The sequence below is a fragment of the Anomalospiza imberbis genome, chromosome 11 (genome assembly GCF_031753505.1).
Source record: "Anomalospiza imberbis isolate Cuckoo-Finch-1a 21T00152 chromosome 11, ASM3175350v1, whole genome shotgun sequence".
Classification (NCBI taxonomy): Eukaryota; Metazoa; Chordata; class Aves; order Passeriformes; family Viduidae; genus Anomalospiza; species Anomalospiza imberbis.
In genome coordinates, this window is record NC_089691.1 from 5,679,744 (window position 1) to 5,705,136 (window position 25,393).

Here is a 25,393-nt window from a genome sequence, read left to right on the forward strand (position 1 = left end):
GCTTAGTTCATATGCACATTTAACAATGTGATAGTTCGGACTTGAAGCTTGCTCTATGATAATGGAGATGTGAGGGAAGAGGCTCAGTAATAATGGAAATTGGGCCATTGGAATGAATCCCATTGGATGCTATTCTGCTGGAACAATGACACCAGGAGTTTGGAAGTGGTTAAACTGCAGTGTCAGTACCATCTTAGCATCCCTTCTGCCTTCATGCGTGTCTGGGAAGTAATGACACATTTCTGCTTTGTATTTACCCTTTCCAGCTGCCACCCCTCTGCCAAACATCCATGTTAGGATTTCCTCTGTCTCTGGGGCAGCCAAATGTTTCCCGTGCTTGAATGTAATAAAAGGATAACTATCCTAAGGGAGAAAAAAAAATATTAAGTATTTTGAAGCTGAAAGCAAGATATAAAATAATAAGTATATTTATTATAGTGTTATGATAATTTATTTTGTAAGTACTGAAATCCTAGATTTCACAGCTACATAGACTGTCTTAGGAATAGCTTTATCTTTTCCTTACATATGACAGCTTTTAAAAATGAGGGAAAACTACTAGATAAATGAGGCCTTGAAAATGTAGGAAGTCTTCATTCAAAGAAACACTTGTTTATTTTGATCTACAAGAGAAGAGGCTCTGAATTTTTAGACAACTTCAGGAACAGCTTCTGCACAAAATGTGAAAAGTCTGTGTTCATCAGGGTCACAAGATTTCAGTTCTGTGCTTATCTTAAAAAGGTTGTTGTGTGTGTACTCACTGCAATAGAGGCACTTCTCAGAAGCTCATGAATACTTCCTTACAAATACGTTCAAAGAGGGAGATGTTAAGTAGTTTATTTGGCATGATGCCATGAAGGACTAGCTCACAGTGCCAATTAAAGTAGTAACCTTATCCCATAGTTTGTTGGCATTGTCATGAAAGAAGATAATATATCAGCAAATAATGTCAGATAAAACCAGTTTTTATCTGAACACGTACCAGATGCTCAGATTAGCACAAGGATGGAGGTGGTACGGGTGACTGCAAACAAGGAAGGGGAGTATTGCTTCCTTCAACTGCTTTATTCCTGCTCAGAGTGATTAGAAATAACCACAATATCCAAATCATGTGAGATGAAATATGTGGTTCATATGCATTGGCAGTAGGGGAGCTCACAGGAAACACCCTGACAAGCAGAGAGTGCTTTCTAGGCACTGTTAGTGCTCAGAAATTGGATGTGTAAGTGTCTTTTGCTTGGACTCTGGTTACAAGGATCAATGTACTTGGAAGGTGGTTTCTTTCCTGGAAACCTAAGCGTGCTGTGTTGTTAACTCATTGAGCTCCAGTTTTTGAAGAGGACCTTAATAATGTGTCCATGGTGTGGTTTTTTATTTTCCCCATGATATCTCATTTGCTCTGATTTCCCCATAAAATACTTTCAGCTAGACTGTTACGCATTTTAAAAGGTTATTTTTGCTAATTTTGTTGACATGGAATTGTTGCTTAAATTTGAACAGTAGTCATTTCCTGTCATTTTGTAAGGAGATAAAGTGTAGCTGAAGGTGTAAATGAACCACAAGACTTCTTTTCTTGTAGTGGATAGAACCCAAGCCAGATTAATGGGTTTGAATTCTGGTCTCTGGATTCTGCTGTCAGGAAAACTTAGCTTTAGGTGAAAAGGGTTGCATACAGAATAGGTGTAAAATTTGTTCCCCAAGGTTTTCTTCTGTCATGTTAGACAACAAATAATAGGAGAGAAAAAGTGAGAAGTTGGATGGGTGTGGATGGCAGAAGCAGAAAAAATGTAGGCGAGCAAGACAGAAATGAGGGTAACTATCCAAAGGATATACGTTGCTGACTAAATCTTCAGCATCTGGGAAAGAATCTAGTATTTAGTTTATATGTTAATACAGAGTGGGGTAGACTTTCATCTGTGCAAGACAGGCTGGAAATGACTTCTCTAAGGTGCCTGTAGGAATTAAAGGGGGCAGGAGCTGGTGCTGCCTATATAAAGACTTGAGGTTGTGCAGTGGGAGGCGGAACACTGGAAAAAGAAAAATGGGGAGGAAAAAACATAGGGCCTTACCTCTGGGGTGCAGGGGTTAGTAAGGCTATGAGGCAGCACTAGGAAGAGTCCCATAAAGTTGCTCCAAGATATTCCTTATGAAATAAACCAAAGCTGAGATTCTTTTCAATCACTCAGGTTTGTTCTATGTTTAGACAGAGGAAGTGTATTTTGCAGCTGCTTAAAGACCTTGGCTTTCATCTTGTATCACAATTTCTAAAGGATGATACTGGCAACATCTGCCATTTCTGAGTTTTACTAATTATAAGTGTTGTTGAAAAAAGTACTATGGATTATTGCTCAGCTGACCTGTGCTTATGGTGGGTGCTGGGAATCCCTTACACAGAATGCTCACAGTCAGTGTCTTCTCTTGGCCAGACATCTGTGTAGGAAAAAATGAGATTGAGGACAAATTAGGAAAGCTTTTAAAGATTCTTGGGTATTTATAGACCTGGGCACAATGCGGGATTTTCTTTTGTGTGTGATATTTCTGCTTCATGTGGAAGGTAACATGTTGGAGGTTCCTTGGCATAACTTGTGTGGAGTGTGATTTAAACACCTCACAATGTTGACCAGCTGTTCTGGATTGGAGTAATTATACTCGAAAAGGTTTTATGGAGGAAAAGACAGTTATTGCACCAGCCTGATAATGTACATGTACATAATAATCTGCAAGCTGTGGCAAATTGACTGTTAAAGAGGGCAAAAGCATTAAGTGATGTTAGAACTGAACTCGATGGTTCTATTTTTATTTTCTCCTTTTTTAACCTAAAAGAAATAACATTTTGGAATGCTTCTCTACACAAGTTTTATTTTCTAAAACACAGGCCTTTTCTTTTGATATTTATATGGGATTAATTCTACTCTCTAAAACTACTTTTTGCTGCTGCATAAATGTATGATATGAAACTTCTCAGACTCCTTCATTCCCTTCTGCTTTTTGTTAAGGTCCTGATAGAGGGTGTTTTAAGGCAGTTTAATGCCAGTAATGATGATGGAATTGCATTTATTCTGGGAACTAAAGGTATCACGGAGGAGGGAGCAATCTCCTGGTTTCTTTGCTGGTTTGAGAACTGAAGGTGGTGCTATAGAAGAGTCATTGTGTAAAGCAAACTCAGTTCAAACTCAGCATCCTTGAGGGATGGAGGAGAGTTCAGAGGTAGTATTAAATGTAAAACAAATGTCATCATGTCCTAGAGAATACACAGAACATTTTTCAAGATTCAGAATCACTAAAGAAGTACCTGAAATGAAATAGTTATGCATAAATACCTCCAGATTTTTATGAAAAGTTGCAACTATTTGCAAGACTCTGAATTAAATCAGTTTAGGTCACTGTTAGGGCTACAAGCTGCAAAATGAAGACAGCTGAAAAATGACCACGTGATTGTATGAACATCCTTCCATATGTTTCTGATTTATAATCAGAATTTTTAAAGGCTGAAGACATTACCTTTATTTCTTGCATTTCTGGTAAAGAAAAAAATTTATCAGTTACTGTTTTATAAATGAATAAAGCACATTGCAAAAATCATGCATAATATTAAACAGAAATTAAAATATGGTTAATAAATACAAATGATAACCAGAGTAACAGTGCTGTATATCTACCCAGACCCCTCTGTTGAACACATGTCCTCCTGAGCTTTGCTAGGTGACATCAGTTATATCCTGAAACAAAAGCCAACCTACTGCAATTTATTACAATTTCTTAGAATTCCTTCCAGAGTTGGCATTACTTCCTTATGACAATACCATCATTTGTTGAGAGCTGTTACTATGTCCACAGGGACATTTGAGCCAGGGCTCCAAGAATCATTGGCCTTATCCATATTTTACTTCAATGTTCCAGGCATCTGTTCCTTGTGTTGTTCATAGCATCTGTTTACTCTCTGTGTTCGTGGCTCATCTTCACATTTATCTGTTTTCCTTGTGTTCTACTTTTAGAATAGGGTAATTGATTTTTTTTTTCTCTGTAGATAATGAATTAATGCAACGAATTACAAGGTTGTGTTTCTATTTATTTTCCTTTTAAATTAATTAGGTTCTTAGAAATATAAATTTTGGGCAAAACCGTTAAAACATTAAAAATGTTTGTATTTGTGGAATTCCATAAGTTTCAATAGTGTATACACAAATTGGCTTATAGCTGAATAGTTCACACTCTTGCAGCAGTACTGGAAAATGATAGTGAAATCTCTTCAATGTGTACTTTTTTGGTTAAAAATATAGTATATTCCCCTTTCCTGCTTTTCAGGTAGGAAATGCCTATGCTTAATAACTCACAATGATCAGGTTGGGCAACAAAGAAGGAGATGGATTGTAAAAGTGGAATGTGAATATGTTAAACTAAGTCAGAAAACGTGAACTGCAAAACATCTGTTTTCTATAAAGGAGCTTCTGTCCTCATCCATATGACTTTTATTATCAAAGTACTGAAGCAAAGTGTAAAAAATATTTATCGGGGAAAAAGCAAAATATATTCCCACTTTTTTGGGGCTAAAGAAAAAAATATAAAGAGTTGGATTAAACAACTTTTATTTCTCTTTCTTTTGATTTTTATAATAACTTCTGGTGGTTGGCACTTTACCTGAATTGCTCATGGAGATGCAGAGTTAAAACTTAGATCAAGCTTTGTTTCTGTATTTTCTCACTGTGCTGTAAACAAACTCATTAAGCTATTTCATTGTTAGGTTTTGCTGTTACTAATGAAATAAATAGCATGTTTAGTTCTTAGTTTATGATCCTATTTCCTCCTTTAAAAACACTGTATAGTTTGTAAGTAAGTACCAGAGCAAAAATGAAGCAAGCATGTTTTACACTGTCTCTAGGCAGTGGCAGTGAGGAGCAGTACCAGCACATTAGCATGGTTCAGGATTGTGACAACAAAGAACTGGTGTGGAATTAATAATAAAGGTTAGTGTACAATGTCCTGTGTCCAGCAATGCCCATGAACAGATGCTTTGGGAAGACAGAGAACAATGATGTATGATCCTTGTCTCTATCCTGTCTTCAAATGTTCTTCTGTTCTCCAGCTATTTTCAGCTCAGCACTTTTGTACCTACTGTGTTTCATTTAACAACCTTTAAAGGATCTCTTCCAAGGAACACAATTACTGTTTATGTCTTTTCTCAACACCATGTCTAAAATTGCTGCTGCATCCATGTCCTCAGGTACATGGGACATATGCGCTTCATTTGATGGCTCCTTCCCTTGTACTAGAGCAGATCCCCAGCCCCTTGTTGTCAATGCAACTCATAATTTTGTGGGTATCTTCTGTATCCCCCTCAGCCATCTCTTTGCTGAGCCCTAGAAGTGCATTCCATGTTGTTGATATAGAAGCCAGTCCTTACCTTGGGTGACCTTGCTCTAATTCTTTTCCAATCATGCCCTGTGTAATTACACCAGCTACCTGAGGCTTTGGAAATCAATACTGCATTTAATGTCTGGGTGAGCCACAGATTTATGGCAGTGTCTTGATGTCTCTTGTTTTCCATTTGTCTCTAGTTACTCTCTACTTTTGAGTTTCCTTTTTGTGACTCCTGGGCACTGAGCCAGTGTTTTCACTGAACTCCTATTGCTACTGAAGCACTTCTGAGTCTTGCTCCCTGAGTGATGTTGGTGAGGTCATCCTTCATTAGTTTTAATGTGGAACTAAGATCATCATTTCCATGGACATCACTTCTCATTTAACTGTGATGAGCTCCACTGGCTGTTTTAGCATCCTGAGGACATTTGCAGCCATTCTTCAGCAACACTTAGCACTCATTGTTGGCATCTCACTTCTCAGCCTGGTTTGTCTATCTCTTGCTAGCATTTTAAATTGAATAAATTCCAGCACAGGCTCTCTGCAAAGTTCCCACCAGTGGGATCCCCTCCACAGCAAGAACTGGCCATTTATTCTTAGGCTGTTTCTCATACTTAGTTTGATTTTTGTTTGTGATGTTGCCTTTTGATCTGTGGCAACTTAATTTTCTTAAAAACCTTTAGGAATTTTTGTAGGCTGTTTGGACCAGGATCTCCCTTTTCCACATCCTTCATGATTCCCTCAGAGAACTCCCAAGATACTTGGAAGGCAAAAACATCATGACTTTTACAGACAGCATCCCCTGCGTTACCAGAGCAAATTTCACTCAGTTAGATTCCATTAATCCGGTACTTTATTATAATTCTCATTTCTCTAAGGCTACCAAGTCTTTAGTTCTCTGGGCACTGTAAAAGCCTTCTGGAATAATTGTCCTATGTGCTACAGATTATATGATAATATTAATTGAAAGAAAAGTGAGTTATAATAGTTCTGCTTGTAATACAAATTTCATGTTCCACCTGAATGAGTCAAGTGTAATAATACAGCTCTGAAGTTTTCAATAATTTCCAGTTTGACTTTGAGAAATGTATATAATGTCAATATTTTGACTTCTACTTTAAAAGTAAAGCTAAGCTTTGTTTCATAAATGTCTTTAAAAAGCAGAAAGTTTGTGATAAAAGATGTAATGTACTACAGCAGGATAGTGTTCTTTTATTTTTAAAGCTGAGCAAGCCTTTCAAAAAAGCCTCTTATTTTAGATTTGCATTTTGTGCACCATTCACTTAAAATCTGAAATAGTTGAAAGGTTAATGTGCTACATGTATATATTAATAAAGCAAAGTTATAGATGTATCTAAATTCTTATATATAATGTACATAAGTGATATTGAGTACCTAAGGAATGAATACATGCATGTGTTCCTTTTTTAGAAACCCAGAGGTGTTTAAGGGTGATAAACATTAGTAATTTTTTTAAAAAAGCAGACATTCTGTAGTGCTGTGAATTTGTAAGGTGACAATAAAATAGTTTGCTCTGAATGCTGGATCTGCTCAAAATGCAAATAAGAAAAAGGGGAAGGAGAGAGGAGCAGATTTCTCAAGTTAGTTGGCTGAAGAGCCACTAATTAATAACAATAGAATAAATTTTGTACCCACAAATTCTTACAACCAGTTGTCCTTAAAGTCTATATATATTCTTAAAGTTTATATTCATAGCCTTAAAATAAATCTTTATCTTAAAAAGAAGTAATTAAGTATTTTCATTTTCTTAATATTTCAGTTGATACATCAGAAACCATAAATATTAATATGGGCCTAAATAAAACCCCTGAAATTCTAAGACAAAAAATGAAGCCTGCCTAGCTTTTCAAATTCTAATAGAAATCTGATTACATTGTACTTTAAGTGTAGGACAACTAAAAAGACTACATAAAATTATGCAAAGTTGGTAGTATGATGTATGAATCTATCACTTGCAAAAAATTAATTTTGCTGTTGAAAACAGGGATTTTTTTCCTCACAGCTAGTAAAGATCTATCAAAGAAAAAGGGCTGAAAAATAAAGAAGTGATAAAAAAAGGCAGTGTGGTGCTCTATAGTGTTATCTTCCCCTGTAGTGATCTGGATCTGTTTCTAGACATAAGATATAAAAAAATTTGCATCGCTCGAAGTTTTCTTCAGGTTACTTAAAGCAATGTTTGAAGCAGAATACAGCTAATTGGTATTAGCTGTGCAGAGGGATAAATTAATAGTTAAAAAAACCTGTAATGCTTTTCATTGTACCTGTCCTACTTGATGAATAATTCTAAATGCAAAGATTACATTACATTTCTATGTGTCTTGTAAAATAACATGGGCTGAAGCATAGGGAAAATAGAAATGCTAATGGTTCAGTTGTGTAAATGCACATGCTTTTCCCTAGATCCCAGCAGCTTGGTGAAAGATTGTTTATTGCATGTGTTAGTAATAAGCTGAAATCTACTTTGAAAGATTGTGATAATTAAAGGACAACCAAAGAAGTGAGTATTATAATACAGCTTGTCAGGACACTTGAAACATAATATCAGGAAGGTTTGAAGCTCCATAGTTGTGATGTCCTCGTCCAGTTAGAAACTGGAAGAAGAAATACCTGTATTCCAAAAGAGGAACCTTGTGGAATTATTTTGTAATCTCAATCTCTTGTCCTTTTCTCTAGAGCGTCTCTTTGCTACTGCTGTCAGCAGTAGTATGTAGAGCTGGATGGATTTTTTGCCTTAGTCACTTGTTCCTATTGAATTATGACACTGATTTGTATTTTAGTCATTTTGCAATTGGATCACCTTAGAAAAGAGAAGCTTTTCAAGTCATTTTTCTTTCACTTTGGTTGCTCACCCAAAGGTGAGCCCATCATCAACCCAGGTTATGTGTCAGACCTTTATCTAATGCTCAGGAGAGTTCTCTTTGTTCCTAGTGTTGTTTTTTGCTATACCAATAATAGGACGTTTACCTACTTTAAACTCCTATTTCCACTTTATCCATGCATCTTGAATATCCCAAATTGCCCAGTTGTTCTAGAATAGATATGAATAACCCAGACTAATGAGAAATGTCCATATATACTTATTAACAATGATTACTTCAGTGATAGTAAGGATGAAAATAGCTGTCTTCCGCTTCATGATCTTCTTCGGTTTCTTGATTGAGCATTTCATTATTGTCTTCTGCTTCCTGGAATTCCTCTGGTGTTAGAAACCGCCGAAACACTGGTGTTCTGAGCTGACTTGGCCTGCTGACAGTGACATTTTGCTCTCCATAATAAATGGTTCTGATGAGAGGGAAGCAGAAGAAGGCGTAGGTGCTGATGGGGCTTGTGAGCTTGTTCTGGTCCACTCGTATGTAGGTTAACTGCTTGATGTTCAGTGGGTCCAGAGTTGGACACATCACAGTAACATTGATGTCTGTAAGAGAGTAAAAAATATTAATTAAAATGCAGAAAGTGGTTATGTTTTAGATCTATTGCAAAAGTGAAACTTGGGTTTAGAAATTTAAAATTGAAAATGTTTTCATGGCGCATCGTAATACAACCTTTCTCTATGTTTTAAATCAGTTTTGTAACTGACAATGGTACCAGTTTGGGGGCTTGCAAAATATATGGTTGTGAGGTAAGGGATGTATAATTACTGTTTTATGAGAATGAAATATTTTCATAATTCCTTTTTTCTGTATGTTTTTTTCAGTTGCTAAATCAGAAGCAATTTTCAAAAAAATTTTAGCTGTTACATTAAAAACTGGTATTAACTTTTACAAAGAACTGTGAATTAGAGGAAAGCTTCAAAAATTAAATCTTCTCTAATTTCACATTGGTCTCAAGTGACTGAGGATGTGTTTATATTGCATTCCAAAGGATATAGGATGATATTCTCCCCACACTTCTCCCACGACCAGTGCCAAAATCCTCTAAGTTTATTGCTTTTTACAAAGTTTAACCATCAACCTACTTTCAATGTCATTGCCTTCAATGTACAAATGCTGCAAACTTCTTGGAATATAGAACACTTGTTTCAATTTGTTATGTCCAAGATTAAGTTCTAGAAGGTTGGGTAGATTAAAGGTGTTGTGTGGAATGTCCTGCAGGTTATTGTGGGACAATCTTAGAGCAATGATGTGGGGAAGTCTGTGGAAGTAGTTTTCTGGAATATGAGAAATGGAATTATTTTCAAGAGAAAGATGCCGAAGTGATGGTGGCAGGTCAGGAGGCATTGTCTGTAATTTGTTGTTGCATAAGTTGAGCTGCATTAAATTTTTCATGTTTGAGAAGGGTCTTTCTTTGAATACTGAGTCATCAAGAAAGTTACTGCAAAGGTCAAGCGTGGTCACGTTGGGCAAGCCTTCCAATGCATTTCCAGGCAACCGGGAAATTTTATTGAAACCAAGGAGGAGTCTCTCCAGAGAGCTGGGCAGAGGGAATGGAAATTCTTCTAATTCATTATGTTGTAAATGAAGTTGCACTAAGTGTGAAAGTTTGGCAAAAACACCGAGGTCGATCATATGGAATTTAATATTGTTGTAGCTGAGGTTAATTTCCCTTATGAATGTAACATTAGTGAATGGTCCTGCAGGCACAGCTTCAATGTTGTTGTTTTGCAGATAAAGTTGTTGGACGTGACTGGGGATGTTTGGTATTGTCTTGAGTTTCCGGTGATCGCAGTACATGGATAAGGGAAAAGCTGGTGGACAAAAGCATTCTTTGGCACACTCAACTGGAAAAGGAAAACGAGGAACTTCAGCTTGGGCATTTGGGTTAAAATAATATGGAAGTTGATGATCTGGCTCCCCACCATATTCATCCTCAAAATCATAGTCTTCATACTGACAAAAGACCAAAGCAGCCCCGAGGAGGTGGAGGATCAATAGGTGGCTCAGAATCCCCATATTTAAATTGATATGTTGTGACCTGTTGATGAGAAGAAACATTAAGTTTTAGATAGTTATAAAGTAAATAGCACAGAAGATTTAAGTAGCAGCAATATATAATGAAGTAGAATAATGCCTTTTTTTGGCAACACTGTGACATTACTAGGAAACACAAGTTTTGATCTGTACCTTCCATGTAAAAAACAAACAAATTTACTGTCCTTGAAGTAAACAGAGGTTTTCTGGTCTGACTTCAGGCAAGGAACAGCTGTCCATCTGTGCTGTGCTTGGTACTGAAGGTACCATAACAGGATTGTTTCTATAAAAAGAACATTGAAATAGATTACTTGGAAATATTGTATGTGAAGTAAAATAGAAATTTGTGTGGCTCTGCAAATTGTCTGTTTTGTGGCATTTTGTGTTGTTTTTTTATTTTCCACAAAACATGACTGACTTAGTACTGTGTTAAGGATGGTGTGATTTTTCTGTTCCCATAATTTATTTAAAGCCAGTACAATTCAACCATCGTACATTGCACATGGTATAAAATCTTTAGTGATAAGTAGTAGACTTCTTCTGCTTATGTAATCATATGTTCATTATAGGTGTGAATTAGTTTACCTTCCAAATACCCTTCTGAGGTGAAATCCTGATGCTGTGAAAGGCAAAATCATTTTGTAGGTCAAATTTCTGATGCCCAGAACCAGTCTAACCTTTTGGATTACTTTATGCAGTCAAAGGAACCTTGTTATTTGGCAGAATAAGAGTTGTGAATCATGTCAAGCTGATCAATTTAAGCAGCAACGAGTCAAAATGTTACATTGCAGGTCAAACCACAGAAATAATGGAAAAATTTAAGAGACTTTGCTCAGTATACCCTGAAGCAGAGAGAGAAAAGCAGTTATTCTCTTTTTTTTTTTTTCATATATGTTTTGTACCCCAGGGACTCTTTGTCAATATTTGTTTACTGTACACTCAGTAAGAAAGGAGGTGAGACAAGTAGTCACTTCTGGTGATTCCTAGCATTGATTACCTAATGTGTGATGCATTCTATGAACTGAACAGGAAAGAGAGAATTCTAAGTAGAAAAATAGTAACAAACTATTGGAATTTGGTGCATCCTTGTAATCGTGCTGTGAGACACAGCCTGTGTGTGCCAGTGGCTGGGTGTCACCATATGGTATTGCCTAACCTGCATATCTAACTTTGCATTTGAATGCAGTCGAGTTTCTTAACTGATGAAAACCTTAAAACTAGGTTTGACTGGAGTCAGGAACTCCTCTCCAGGTAGGTCCTTTGCAAAGCCAGGGACTCTGTATCCCTGCAGCATTGTGGGATGTCCGAGCTAATTAAGCAATTAGCAGAGACATAGAGGAGCCTTGCACCACAGTGCTGCATAAATGCACTGTGCTGAGTTGAGAAAGAATTCTGTGCTTCAGGAGGAATTCCCTGCGTTTCATATTTCAGGCAGTGTATATCAGAATATCTTCTAATCAGTCCAGTTGGTGTCTATCTAAAATCTGTTTCTAACTCCCATGACTGCTTTCTGGTTTTGTGGAACAGATCCCAGTCTGTCCCCATTGCCTATTTCATGCTCTTTGTTTCCTTTTGATTCCTCCCTCTTCAGCTGCGGTCCAGAACTTGAGCTTCACCTTCTGGTTCTATTCTCTCAGCACTTCTACTCCATGTCACAAAACTTTCAGTTAATAATTTTTGTTCTTGGTGCCGCAATTGTCCTTAGAAACCATGAGGGACAACTCAGGTAAGTCTTCTCACTTCGAGGAATAAGGCTGTTGTGGGGTTGATCTGCTTGCCATGTGGACAATGTGAAGAGCGCTCCCATCATGTCAGATGAAATGATAAATAAGAAGTAGTATGTGCCAAAGTCTCCCACAGGTTTAATGGAGAGGGAGGAGCTGGTTTTAGGGAGACATTTTGATACTTTGGCTGTAGCTGAGTATCTTACTGGTAGAATAGTAACTGTCCTGCCAGGTTTGCCGGTTGTGTCTCAAAACACTGAGACACTGACACCTCATGAAATATCTTCATGAAGTATTTCTAAGAATTTAACTAGCTTTAAAACACTCATGTCAGGTGAAACTTGATAACAGGAAATGCAGGTCAAATGCACACAATATGATAAAACACATAATTACAAAGTTGAAAAACAATAGAAAATCTTGGAAGCTTGATTCTTTACCATCTGTAATCAAGTCTGAGCTCAGTAATTGTATTTGCAAGCAGTTTACTCGCTGAAAGCTAAATATTATATAACATGCATGAATCACTCTTCACTGAAAAATAACACAATCAGTTCATTTTATTCCTGCTTACCAAGAAAACTTACTCTTTGGAAGTCTGAGAAGTTCAAGTTGTAGAGGGCAGCAAGTTCTTGTGCTGGTGAAATCATCTAAGACATAGCCTACCCCAGCTGGAGGAACAAAAGGTCTGTCTAAGCCATATTTTGTGGTAAGGAGCCTTGTGGGAAGGCAACACAAAATAACAGCCCTGTGGCCCCTCTTCTGATTTGCCAGTAAAATTAAAAAAACTGCTTTGTGCCACATCATCACTTGCTGTAGATGCTGTGTCATAAGGCTGTGAAGCAATTTCTCCTTTTGTTCAAATCCCTTCAATATAATTGGCAGGATTCCTTTTAGTTACCAACTCCCATTTAAAAAAAAAAGAGAATAAGGCTTCAAAAATTATTACAGAGGTTATTAGTTCATCATGCGGCTTCAGCTGCAGTGATTCAGTTCTGTGAAGGGTTTGTCCTCTGAGGATGAAGTTAAGAAACAGTAAAAAAATTAACCTTACCAAAATCAAGGGGAAGTATGTGCTATAAATAAGCCCTTATACCTCTTCCTTACTTTCCCCTCCACAATGTCTGTGTCCTATCTCCTTCCTGCAGAGGATTTGTTTTATGAGGTGCTGTCGGTGTGGTGGTGTTAAAGTTGAGCATTCACAGTAACTTTCCAACATCTTATTTGATAAGTTGCATAGAGAGAGCATAAATCTTGTGCAAAGGATAATTATGACATGAAACATAAACCATTTTGCTCAAGAAAAATATTTATCTTAGGTTTTAAGATGAATTAAAGAAAGAAGGTACAGTTATCTGCCTTTGCTGCTATATGATACTTAAATAACTGTGATATATGCAAAAAATTGAGAAAATGGAAAAATTTTTTTTGTGACGTGATTTAAGTGTATGATTTATCCAAAGCATTTAATTATGCTTTTGGCTTGGTAAAAGAATTACTTTCTTTCAAAATCTGTTCACAAGGAAGAATCTGGTTCTTAAAAATTCTTCTTAAAAAGTGCCTTGGAAGTATCATAATTGTTTTTTAAATGCAGTACTTTACGTTTTTTGTCTTTGAGCTTCATGAAGCTCATGATTTGCTCAGCCTTTTCAAGTTTCTTCTCTAATGTTGAGGACAATAATATTTTTAAGGAACTAAATCATACGTAATTCTAACATTTGGGGTACAAACAAAAGCACCAGAAGTCATGACCAAAGTGATATTGTAGGAGTTGGCAATACTAGAAATAAACTAAAGCAGTCATATATTTATGTAGGGAATACAGAATACAAGGGAGAAGTTGAAAGAGAGAAATTAAAACCCCATAGTCTTTGATTAATAGTGCCACAAATAGTTGAATAGCTACATTGTACCTCTAAATCAAAATGAGTAATTATTTTTTCTTAAATAATTAATAGAATACATACACAGTGAGAGATGAAAAAAGCCCCACCAAGTTCATGACCAGTTAGTAAAATGTTACTGAGTGCTACAAGGTTTGGGTATTTTTTAAGCACAAGACAAAGAACATGGCACATGGTTTTTGTTCTAGTAACAGCCATAAGTAAAACATACATAAAACTATTTTATCCAAAGATAAGAATTAGAGTTCCAATTTCATACCTGATATTTTTGTATTGTTTTCTACTACTGATTTTGTCCCAAAGTCTCTTAAGCTCTTAGGAGATCTAAAATCTCATGACGAATTTAAAAATCCATGGTGGCTGGACAGAAGAATCTGTCCTTTGAAAAATTGTGGTAAAGCTCTTGATTTGAAGCATATTGAGCTTCAGAGGCTGATGCAGCTCTAGTCATGGAATATATTAAGACTCAGTTCCTGTTTTGTTGCAAGAGCTGTTTTGGAGACAAACAAGTCTATACTTTGTGATCTTGGTCAGATTGTGTGGTTTGATCTTCTTTTTCATTTGTGGTGTGGCAGGCATTTCCTTACAAGGCAGATAATTAGGGGATTAAATTTAGCATCCTTCATGTTAGACTTCTTGTTTCAGAGGCTGTAAAAATTTATTGAATGTTCAGCATGTTTTGTTTTTTTAGTTTTAAGAATGCTTTGGAAGGAATTATTTCTAATGTTGATTTGTAATTTTATTTATGCAGTTGTGATGCAAAGTGGGATGTATGGCAAGCTAGAAGTCTGAGTTGGCTTCAAGCTGATTTATTTTCTTTAGCTAAACTTGGATGGATCCTTTTCATCAATTAAAATCTTTGGAATTTCACCATCCCCATTAACTACATTCAACTTATTAGACTTGTCAGCTTTTCCAATTTTGTTTCTGAGCTGAAGACACAAGAGAGACTGTTCTATTATTTTATTAATTTAGGGGTTTTTAGCTAGTTGAGTATGGTCTACTGAACACATTTTAAATTTCCAAATTTTAGTCAAAATATTCTTGGGATAAAGTAGAAAAGATCAACAGTGGCCTTGAGGTGAATGGCCCTGATAATAAGAAGGTATAAATTACTTTCAATTATAGGGCCTTTTCCTTATATTCACTGTCTGACTGTAAAAGATTTTTAGGTCTCTTTGTTTTTGGTGGGTTTATCGTCGTGAGTTCTTTTTTCCTTTCCATCCAAAATTTATAATGGTCATATTAAGTATAAAGGAAAAAAAAAAGTACATTTTGTTTATAGAGGGTTTAGGGAACTCAAATGAAGCCAGGCTGGGGAAGTTAGACCTGAGGACTGTGTTGGAAACATGATCTTCATAGAATGGCAAAAGTCTGGCCCTGCTATCAGATGTCAGAAAAGGCCTCCTGCTCAAAATTTAAAAATCCTTAGTTGACAACTTTGAAGTTGTCAGCTTCAAAAAAGTTGAAGGAATTCTGTGGTTTAGATAAGAATTGGTGATGTTTGTTCCTGTGAGTGAGAGCACAGTAAAAAAGGGAGTGCATAGTCAGATATAACAAGGAGCTGTGAAGGCTGTAATTTGGTTCCTTGTAAAGCCTGTGGGTAGGAAACGGCTGTTGGCAATGTCATTGAGGCTGGGCTGCTCTTCAAAGTCACATTGTAGGCACAGAAGCTCTTGGCATCCCAATTTTCAAGCGTTAACTGGCAGCCCGGCGCTGCTGTCAGCAGCCACCTGCAGCCTCTGTGAATTCCATGGATGATCTGCAAATGTGCTTCTTACCTGTGCTTGCCTTTGGCAGAGCTGACTGAACATTGGGGCTGTAGTGGCTGCTGGATTTATTTATCCTGTGCCAGAACTCCTCTGAAAAGTCACTGACTGAAGTGTAGAGCTCAGTAAATGGAGATGCTGAAGGTCTTGTTCTTGCAGAGCCTCCAGTCCAGCCTGAGGCCTCACAGGCTTTGGTGGTGTTCTGCTCTTCATGGAATGGAAAGTCATTCCAGGAGCATGTCCCTGTGGGAACGTGTGTTTTTAAAGGCTATGGAAAAGGGGCCATCAAATCATATCAACAGAGCTGAGACAAGGCCTGATCTGTTTGAAAAAGCAAAGGACAGAGCTGTGCCCTGTGTGGGGCTTTCTGTTGCCTCTGACCTGAACCTTGTTGTGTGGTCCCTATTTATTTCCCATTTAGTAGGTGGTATTATGAGATCCAAACTCTGGCAGTCCACATCTTGTGCAGCCTGTTTTCAATGTTTTGCTTTATTTTGCTAAGAGCTCCTGGGAAGAACATGTTGAGCAACTGAAAACAGTTGAGCTTATTGACCTTGTAGCATGGGAATTAATTACAATCTCATAGGAAATTATTGAGTAACTTCTACTAATGAACAGTGATACACTGAATTTTTAGGGCTGAATTCACTAGAAGCATCAATGCATTTAGAAGCAATACATTAGGATGATTGGTTACACTTGTGCATGACCATATGCAAGGAACAATTGGTACTGCAAAAGCAAAGTATCAAGTTTCCTGGCATGTTCAAATTTATAATATGTGAGGGTTTTTGTATGACAATATCAATTTATGGTAGTGATAATTGACTTTGAAGGACTGACAGAAGAGAAGGGATGTAACATTTTTTCTGAATATACTGCTGTGTTAGAAATCTTAGAAGGATTTAATAGTATATTGGGAGAGGTTATGGTTTTTTTAGAATGGATTTTACTTTCTACAGTAGAGGCATCTAAATAAGGTTGTACTCATCCTGTGGTGTTTCTACTAACACAGTAACAAGTAGTCATAAACAATTTACACTGGAATAATTAAACAAGTTGAAAATTGATGTAAGCAATATTATCTGTAGCAAATAGTGTCTGGTTACTCTAAAATACCCTGAATTGTATGACATTATAAATCTCTGCTGAGGAGAGTCACTGTTGTCAGCTGACACTTGTGTTTTTAGTAATTGAGTAGCTTGTTTAATAAATATGCTTTGCGTTATACTCTGTATTTTTATACAGCCTGCCTTGGTTGTTCCAAGATGACTTTGGGCTGTGCTTTCCTCCCATGTGGAGTTCTGGGAATAATTGTCTGGTTTTGCAACCACTGTTTACTGGTGCAGGTATATTCATTTTCTTGAGGCAGTAATAGCAGTTGGACCTCAAACTTTAACAGAGTCTTTAGTTTGCCTGATTTGTGTCTTATATAAAATTATATAAATGATCACAGTATATGACAGGTGTCCTGCACTCGCTAATAACATTGTAAATAAAAGAACACAGTGTTCTGGAAGGGAGGAAAGTGAGGAAAGGTAATGGAACTGAGTGTCTGTTCCAAAGCAGGCACTTCTCATTTATTTTGAGCAGAACTGCTGACTTAGTGCCCTAAACTGGTAGATGTCTAAAAGAGATCATGTGAATTCTACCATAATAATTTATATTAATACCTTATTCATTAGCTTGTTTCATTCATTTATAGCTAAGGACTTCCTGCAATTTTGGTTAAAGAGTTAGTAAATGTGCTTGCAACTTCAGATTGTTCTCAGGTTTGCATCCAATCTAAAAATCATATGTTTATAAGCTTTTTTAGGCACTTCCAGGCAAGGATAAAGAGTAGTTGTCTAAGTTAGTTGCCAAAGCATTCCTGAATGATCATGAGTAGGAAAGTGTTTTGCATTAGCAGAAATTTTCTCCTTGTACGTGATGGAAAGTGCTTCCTATTTACGCTTCGGAGTGTGTTTAAGAGTGATGGTCTTTGATTTTACAGTGACTACAGAATGTGTTTCTTTTCTTAAATACCTATTGCTCTAGAAATATTCAAACAAATACAACTGTCCAGCCTGGTGGTGCAGAGGATTCTGCCAGGCAGCTGCTCAGTTCTCTCCTATAGTCTGGAAAGTGAACATCAGCCTTAAAATGGTTCTTAATTTTTATTATCCCTTCTTTTTTAAAGAGAATAAATCCTCTCCTTTTAGCACAGACCTTGAAATGCCGGCACCACATTGCCTTTATGGCCTGCAGTGCAGTTACTATGCAGCCAGAATCTGTGACTTGGAAGCTTTCATAGAAACACCAGGTGTTATTACACATCATTCTGTACCCTAGCATATTTTCTTATAAGGAAAGATATCATCTCTATCCTTTATTTCCTTTGGTTACTCTCCATTATTATCTCCATTTTGTTTGAACTTTCTTTAATATTAACAGTCCTTTGGAAGCGATGCTTGTGCTTGATATACAAAACCAGTGTGTCTTTTGATTTATGGGAGTTAATCAAATCAAAAGGGTTTCTCTGTTGTTGGAATAATCTGTGAGTCACAGCTCCTCCTTAGCAGAGCTCTGGGGAGGGTCTTATTTTGATCCAATCACTCTGGCTGGAAGTTGTTTCTTCTATTACCTGTTCTGGGATCCTTAAAAGGCCGTACTGTGAAGACTTGAGCAAGGCTCACACTAAAACCAGTACTCAGAGAATCATAGAATGATGAAAGCTCATCCCGTTCCAGCCACTGCCATGGGCAGGGACCATCCACTATCCCAGGTTGCTTCAAGCTTTGTCCAGCCTGGCCTTGGGTACTGCCAGGGATGGGGCAGCCACAGCCTCTCTTTCCATTTCATTAAGGAGGAAAAGTTGATCTGGGCATTACAGACCTTCCATGGTAATCTGGCAAGTGTGTCCTTGTTCTGTCTTGCTTTCAATGCCTTCTCTTGCCTCGTCCTATTGCTTTTTGCAGAGTGGAGTAAATGCCTAAAGTTGATTGTAGCCAAAATATTAACATTCATAACATTTTTGTTCTAAAAAAATCAATTACTAAAAAAAATATTAACTGGGTCTTAGTAAGGGAATGGCATGAAATTGGTGCTTTGAGTGATTAAACTTTAACAGAACTGAGCTGGTAGTAGTAGCTCCCTTTAAAAATGTCAGTTTTAATGCAAGACAGCTGTCCAGATCTCCCTTCACATCTTTGCCAAACACTTGGCTTAATGCTGAAACTTATAAATAAGTTTGTGTGTTGTGAAAGCAGCCCCAGAATGGGGACTGGGGTAGTTGTTTTGAATTGCTAATGACTGAACTAGATACTGGGTTTAGCCATGGTGAGATGTTTGAGTAGAAACGTACCCTTTAGAAAGACAGAGCAGGGCCTTTACGAAGCAGTTGCACATCTGACAGATGTGTTTTCCATGCTCACATTTTCTCCTCAGTTCCTGTGCATTCTGATTTTGGGAGGGAACTGTTCAAGTGGGAAGCATACATTACCCTTTCTGTCCTAAGCACAAGGCACTAGAAGCAGTATAAATCCATAAAACACAGTGTTGCTAAGGCAAAGCATTCCTAAAACAGGAGTAATGAAATATTGCCTTACACATGTGTGCTCCAATGGAACGCGCTCAAGGAAAACAGCACCAAGAGTTGTAGTTAGTTTATGGTAAGAAACATTTTATATTTTTAAAATACTCGCTTTATTTGTGACTTTATCATAAATAATGATACAGAGCTTTCATAAAGGGTAACTACTTTTTTCCTTCCATCTATTAGAGGGAATAAGTAGGATATTGAAGATTTGGTTTAGATCAGACTTAGTTTCTATTTTTCTGAAATAAAAGGCTGTGGGTTTATAAATGCTAATTGTTAACTGTTGTCCTGACAGGGGAAACAAGGGATCTCTTGGCATGTTGGTTAAGAAAGTGCTTTGGGGGGCTGGGTGTGATAATGATGGTGTGAGGTTTGAAGTGTTTTCTTCCGTATGGCATCATGACAGACTTTTATCTTCATATCAAATACCTCACATTTACAGGCCACTGTACAGGAGCATAGTTTGTCAGAGAGATTATTAACTGTCCAGGTTAGGTAGGTGTTTGCATGGAAAATAGCCCTAAAGTATCCCGATTCTTTCATCTCAAAATTTATCCTATTACGTGATGGTTCTGCTGGTTTGCATTAAAGGGCAGCATTATGCAGTCAGGGACTATGGGGGTAAAATATTCTACTTTTGTACTGATATTTAGTTTTGCTGTTTTCTTGAAAATTATCTGGCTTTCTTTTTTCTATGTTAGTAAATTTTTTAATGGAGTTAAGTCAAAAGTCTTTTTCCTTGTAAAATCTAGTATCTGAGGAAATATAAGATACCAGTAATATTAATTTACAGGAGGGTAACATCTAAATAGTAACTGAATGTATTAGCTTAAACTATAAATGAAAAAATATGCATTCCAAAAAGCCAAGTAAGCTTTCCTGAAGTTATTAATTTCTAGGTATTTATCACTTAGTTTTTCTTAAGCAAGTAATAATTAAGCTGCATCACAGTATTGCTGCTGGACAAATTAGTATAGACAGTTGCTTTTATTATTCTTGCAGAATAATACATTATTCTGTCACTTCCTGAGTCTGGACATCTTCTCACAAGGTTAATACAAAAGTGGTTTCTTCATGCTAAAATTAGGCCCTTTTTAGTGACTTGTGACTCCTTTGTTGTTCCTTGTTTTGACCTGGAAAATAAGATAGAGGTGACAGAAGGATAATAATGGTGACTGTATGTTCTTGGTGGCCTAAATAAGATATAAATGTTGGTTAAATATTATCTTTTGGAATGGCTGGCCAGTTTTCTTTTCCACAAATGAGTTAACACGCACTGTGAAGAGTGTTTCTGGAAGAAAAATATTTTCATTGGTCTTTATGTCTAAACAACTTTTGGAAATGCCACCAGCTGAAGAATTAAGAGGCAAGTCCATGCTTGTGTCTGTGACTTTCTCCCTCTCTGTCCCTCTGGAAATTTTCCATCCTCTGGCAGCCTGACAGCTCAAGATTTTTTCCATTCTTAGCAGAGACTGTAACACCGTAATAGTTCCTGCAAATGAAATTGTGAGGAGAAACTGTTGATTTCAGTGTTTCTGCTTGATTCTGATAGAAACCTTTGTGCAGGTGGTGGGTAGCACAAGTGGCATGAACCAGGTGTGTGAATCACTTCTTGAGGGGTTCTCTGTACGTGTGGTTAGTCTGGTGCATCCAGGCTTGTTAAATTCCCGGCTGCTGCACAGGGAGTTTGGGGCAAGGCTTGGATGCCTGGGGAAATGTGTGAGATTCTCATCAAAACTGAGTCTTCAGTGCTGCTGTGCCAGAAATCTCATTGTTGTCACATTTCCCCTGGACAGGGACTTGAGACAGGAAAGTGTTTATGCATAGGAAAACCTGGCTGTGAGGGGTTCCCACTGCAACCACAGCAGCACAGTGGTTAAATCCAGAGCCTGACTGTTCACTTGGGTAGAAATGTACATATTTTATATGAAAAACTGCAGCAAGGCTGTCTGCAGCAAGGCAGCATGTTCTGTTGAGCCAATCTTTTACTGGCTCACATGGGCTTTGAGAAACATCCCAGCTTGCTTCAAAATATTGATTAGTTTTGGAAGTCTCTTAAATATCATGGAAGTCTGTTTTTGTTTATTTCATACATAACCTTGTCTTCCATCTCATGTGATTCACTGAGTATGGAAGGTAAATCTTGCATTTATCTTAGCAGATAATTTAGAGTGTGGTATGTGATACGTGGCATTTGGAATTCAAGTCAGATTTTCACTTACTCCAGAACTTTTCCATATGTTTCCTATTAGCAGCATTGTTCTCAAATCTCTAATCTCCCCAGAAAAGAGGGAAAAATCCCAACACAAGCCCAAGAAGCAATGTTAAATTCTAAGCATAGAGAATGAGGAAAAAAAGAGCCTTCAGAACAGAAATTCATTATTTTTAGTTTAGTACTGTTTTTATTATTATGCTGCTGTTAAATTCTAATCTACATTAAATGAAAATATTAATGTTTATTTTGTATGTTGCAGTGTACCATAGTTTTTCTGGATAAATACTGCAATATTTTAACTGGCAATTGAATGAATATGGAATGAGTGTCTTCAAGAGATAACAGAAATTTCTTTTTAGGACATGCTAAAAGCTTTTTGAGATTACATTAAATTATTCTAAAATTGCTTAACAGTGAAGTCATATCAGATTTTCTATGCACAACCTGGTTTAGGTAGCTGAGATATTTTGCTGCTTTAGCAAACAGATATGAAGGGTTAAAAATTGCACTTCTTAGTTTATATTTTTCAACTGCTCTGGTCTGAGTCATTTCACTCACTTTTGGGAAATGCAGGTGCAGGAATTCCTAATGGGATACTCATGAAACATTTTGGAAATTTCCATTATGTTTAAAATAGTCAAACTTACCTTTCTTGGTTTTTTTTAAAGAAAAGAACCTTTTATCTTTGTCACTTATTTCACTCAGTATCTTTTAATCCTTATTACCAAATATAACCAATTTTGACACAGGAGAGAGAGAAATATTTATGTGCTTGTTATTAACTTGTGGAAAATAGCAGCTGGGCAGAGGAAAGTGCTCCAGAGAGGTCCTTCAGCTGGGAAGGGACAGTTCCAAATCCTGCTTAGGAGCAGTCGGAAGCCAGGAGAGGACAGAGCTGTGAGTGACCCCTTGGTACATGGCTGGCTCTGGTCTTTGGCAGCAGAGAGGTGCTGTGGTGTGAGGCAGAGAGCAGCTGGAGGGACCTGAGGCTTCCATGACTCAAATCCATAGGAATCCAGACTTCTGGAGCTTCTTAGCTCTTGGAATAACTTAGTGACAGCAACACTGGGAATGAAGAGTTGTCCTTATCCCTTTAAAGCAGCCCAGGATACTGTGAGCCATCCTTCTACAAGGGCACATTGCTGGCTCATGTCCAGTTTGTCCACCAGAACCCACAGATCCTTCCCTGCAAAGCTGCTTTCCAGGTCAGCCATCAGCCACCAGTGCATGGGGTTATCCCTCACTAGGGACAAGATTTTGGACTTCCCTAAGCTGAGCTGCACGAGCCCCTGCTGGCCATTTCTCCAGCAGCATAACCCCAGAGAGTCACATATCGGTCACCAGTGACCTTGTGAGGGTGATCTGCCCTGTCATGCAGATAGATAATGAAGCTGGGAGCAGAGCTGGAGCCAGCACTGACGCCTGGGGTACGCTGGCAGTTCCTGACCTCCAGCTGGAATTCATCACATGCCCTCTCTGCGCTCGCTGCCTTCCAGCCCATTTTCAACCCACCTCATCCCAATCTGCTCATCCAGCCCAAACTTTACTGTGCTTTTAGGAATTTGCAGCTCTTTGTTCTTAACATCAGGCAGTGAGATCCAAAAGCTGTGCTCCTTCTCTGTCCATCTGTCCTCTTCTCCTTCCTGACACTTCTAGCCAGCTTGTCTGATACACTGAATTCCTGCAGGTTTCATCCTGGGCAGAGCAGGAAGACACTATTAATACTGGAAAAAGAAAATAAATACTTCTTCACCTTCTTTGGCTCAGTCTAGCAGCAGGAGAAAGATCCCTAGATCTAACCCTAGATCATATGAAAGAAAATATGTTTTATTGAAGGTATGTTTTGATTTACATTGTGTATATTTGCCACAGCTGATGGTGGAAGATAAAATAATGATTTAGTAGTATCTTATATTCTTTAAACTTTTTGTATCTTATTAATTTTCCTTCTCTTTGTCTGCTAATGCTGCAGTATTCTTTGTATTGCTGTGTTTGAAGTACTGCATTAAGTAGGTTGATAATTGGGAAAAGGGGCGGGGAAAGACTTGGAAAAATGAGACTATTTCATCCCTTGGTAATTTAATGGTGTAGAGCAGGACACAGAACGCAGGGTTTAGCAGCACTCAAATAGTACTTTAGTACTCAAACAGGCCCCTCTGCTTAATCAGTGTTTGTGATGTTTACTGAGCTCTTCCAGTGCTCTGACAATCTTTGTCATTTATTCTTTAGAATTGCTTTTCCTTCTATTTGTAGCAACAGGCTGCCACCCTCTGGTGAAATTTGTTAACTGTCGTGTAGGGACCTGGCAGATTTTCAGAAGAGAGAAGCCCTTTAAGGTTTGAAAATCTTAGATGGAAAAATATTTTTTAATTAGAAAAATGTAGATACTTGTACAAGGAATAAGTATTGAGAAGGATTTATATCAAGTTTCTCTTTCCCCCTCTTTCCTTTCCCTGTAACATTTTTAGAGAATGTAAAGGTGGAGTTGATTTCTTGACAGATTTTCTTCCTACCTGCTGATACTGAAATGCCTTGTTCTGTGGGAAGATCACTGAACACTAGTGTGTTATCATCGGTTAATTACTATTCTGTTAATTACATTTTTGTCCGCGTTCAGAAACCATTGCTGAAACTGCGTAAGGTGCATTTTCTATCGTAATGTTTGTGTGCCACTGACACATCCATCTGAGTCTATGTTAAAGCATGCCAAAGATGCAAGGTATGGAAACTATTAACTATTATTACCACAAATGCCAGCTGAAGAATGATATCTGAAAATACTGGAGGGTCGTTGAGCATAGTTTTTTTTCTCTTAAGTGACAGGCATCCTATCAATTTGAGGTGATCTAGGAAATTACTGCTCTTCTCTATAAATAAATTCTACAGGAAATTGTTAAAATGAACCATTTGATACTTCCCTGCTGTAATGAAAAATTGTCAGTGTAGTTTTAAGTCACAGATGAAATTTTTTTAAACTTCTAAGCTGGCTGAATTTGCTTGGAGGATGGTGCAAACCTAAGCAGATGATAAAGTAGTCTGGAGGCTATTTATTTAGAGGAAGGGTAGAGGTATTTTCTTCCAAAGTGGTGCTGCAGTTTCTTCTGTGAATGTTCTATGCATCCATGGGTGCTGACTGGAAAGTGTTTGTTAATCTGGGTGCATGGCCACAGGAATGAGTGAGAAGGCAAGAGAGTTTTTAAGGCTCTGGAAGAATAAGACCAAGACTATATGGTTTTCTACCTCCTAGGACTTTACTATATTTTTACAAAGCTTTCCCATTATAGTAGGAGTTCAGTAGCAGACTTAAAAATTTGGTGACATTCTTACACAAGTGATGTAAAGAATTCATAGATTTAGAGAGCACAAGGATGGAGTTCCTGTTCTCCATTGCATTAACCCCAATTAGATAAGGAATTGTTTGCATTCTCTGTTGTGTTTTCTTTTAAACCTTACCAGTAAATTAGTGTAGAAAAGTGTACTACACAACATTGTGAGTTTGTTCTTTCAGTTAAGCTACAGAATCGGAATCAGCTTTTCTGCTGGTGTTGACATTGCTGGAATGATGTAACTAGTATAGCAGGAGTGTTTATGAACACATATAAACTAGTGATTCATAAAGATGTAATGATTTTTCTGTTATTTATTGTATTTACTAACATTGTGTGGGTTTATTAGCTGTTTATGGTACTTACGGCAGGGGAGTCTGTCCTTAAGGGAATGTTGGTATTTGCAAGGAAATGCACTCCTTAGAAACATCTCCAGAAGCCAGGAATAGAAAGATGCTTGGTCATCAGCAAATTTCAGGTTTTCTGTTCTGTTTAGTCTTCTGTTTTTATTCTGCTTTGAAGAGTGTTGCGGAATTTCTATTTGCAAATATTGTTCTTCAGTAAAAGCCTCCCCTGGTCTGCTCTGCCTCCTCTC

General features: G+C 37.4%; 2 protein-coding genes across 4 annotated transcripts in view; one reads left to right on the forward strand and one right to left on the reverse strand.

Moving 5' to 3' along the window:
- The window catches only part of CENPP (centromere protein P), a 112,705-nt gene that overhangs the window by 26,343 nt on the left and 60,969 nt on the right, over window positions 1-25,393 (forward strand). The window contains exon 7 of one of the 3 annotated variants that reach the window (XM_068201549.1): window positions 6,051-6,266. The exons of the other annotated variants lie outside the window; for them this stretch is intronic. Within the exon in view, the coding sequence (XP_068057650.1) occupies window positions 6,051-6,266 (216 nt within the window). Of the gene's footprint in view, window positions 1-6,050; window positions 6,267-25,393 lie in introns of those variants that run through there. 3 annotated transcript variants of the gene reach the window in all.
- OMD (osteomodulin) lies at window positions 6,753-12,865 on the reverse strand. Its single transcript, XM_068201545.1, has 3 exons — window positions 12,595-12,865; window positions 9,332-10,287; window positions 6,753-8,791 (listed from the first exon to the last, which is right to left on the reverse strand). The coding sequence occupies exons 2-3, from the start codon at window positions 10,263-10,265 to the stop codon at window positions 8,472-8,474; spliced, it is 1,254 nt and encodes a 417-aa protein (XP_068057646.1). The 5' UTR covers window positions 10,266-10,287; window positions 12,595-12,865; the 3' UTR covers window positions 6,753-8,471.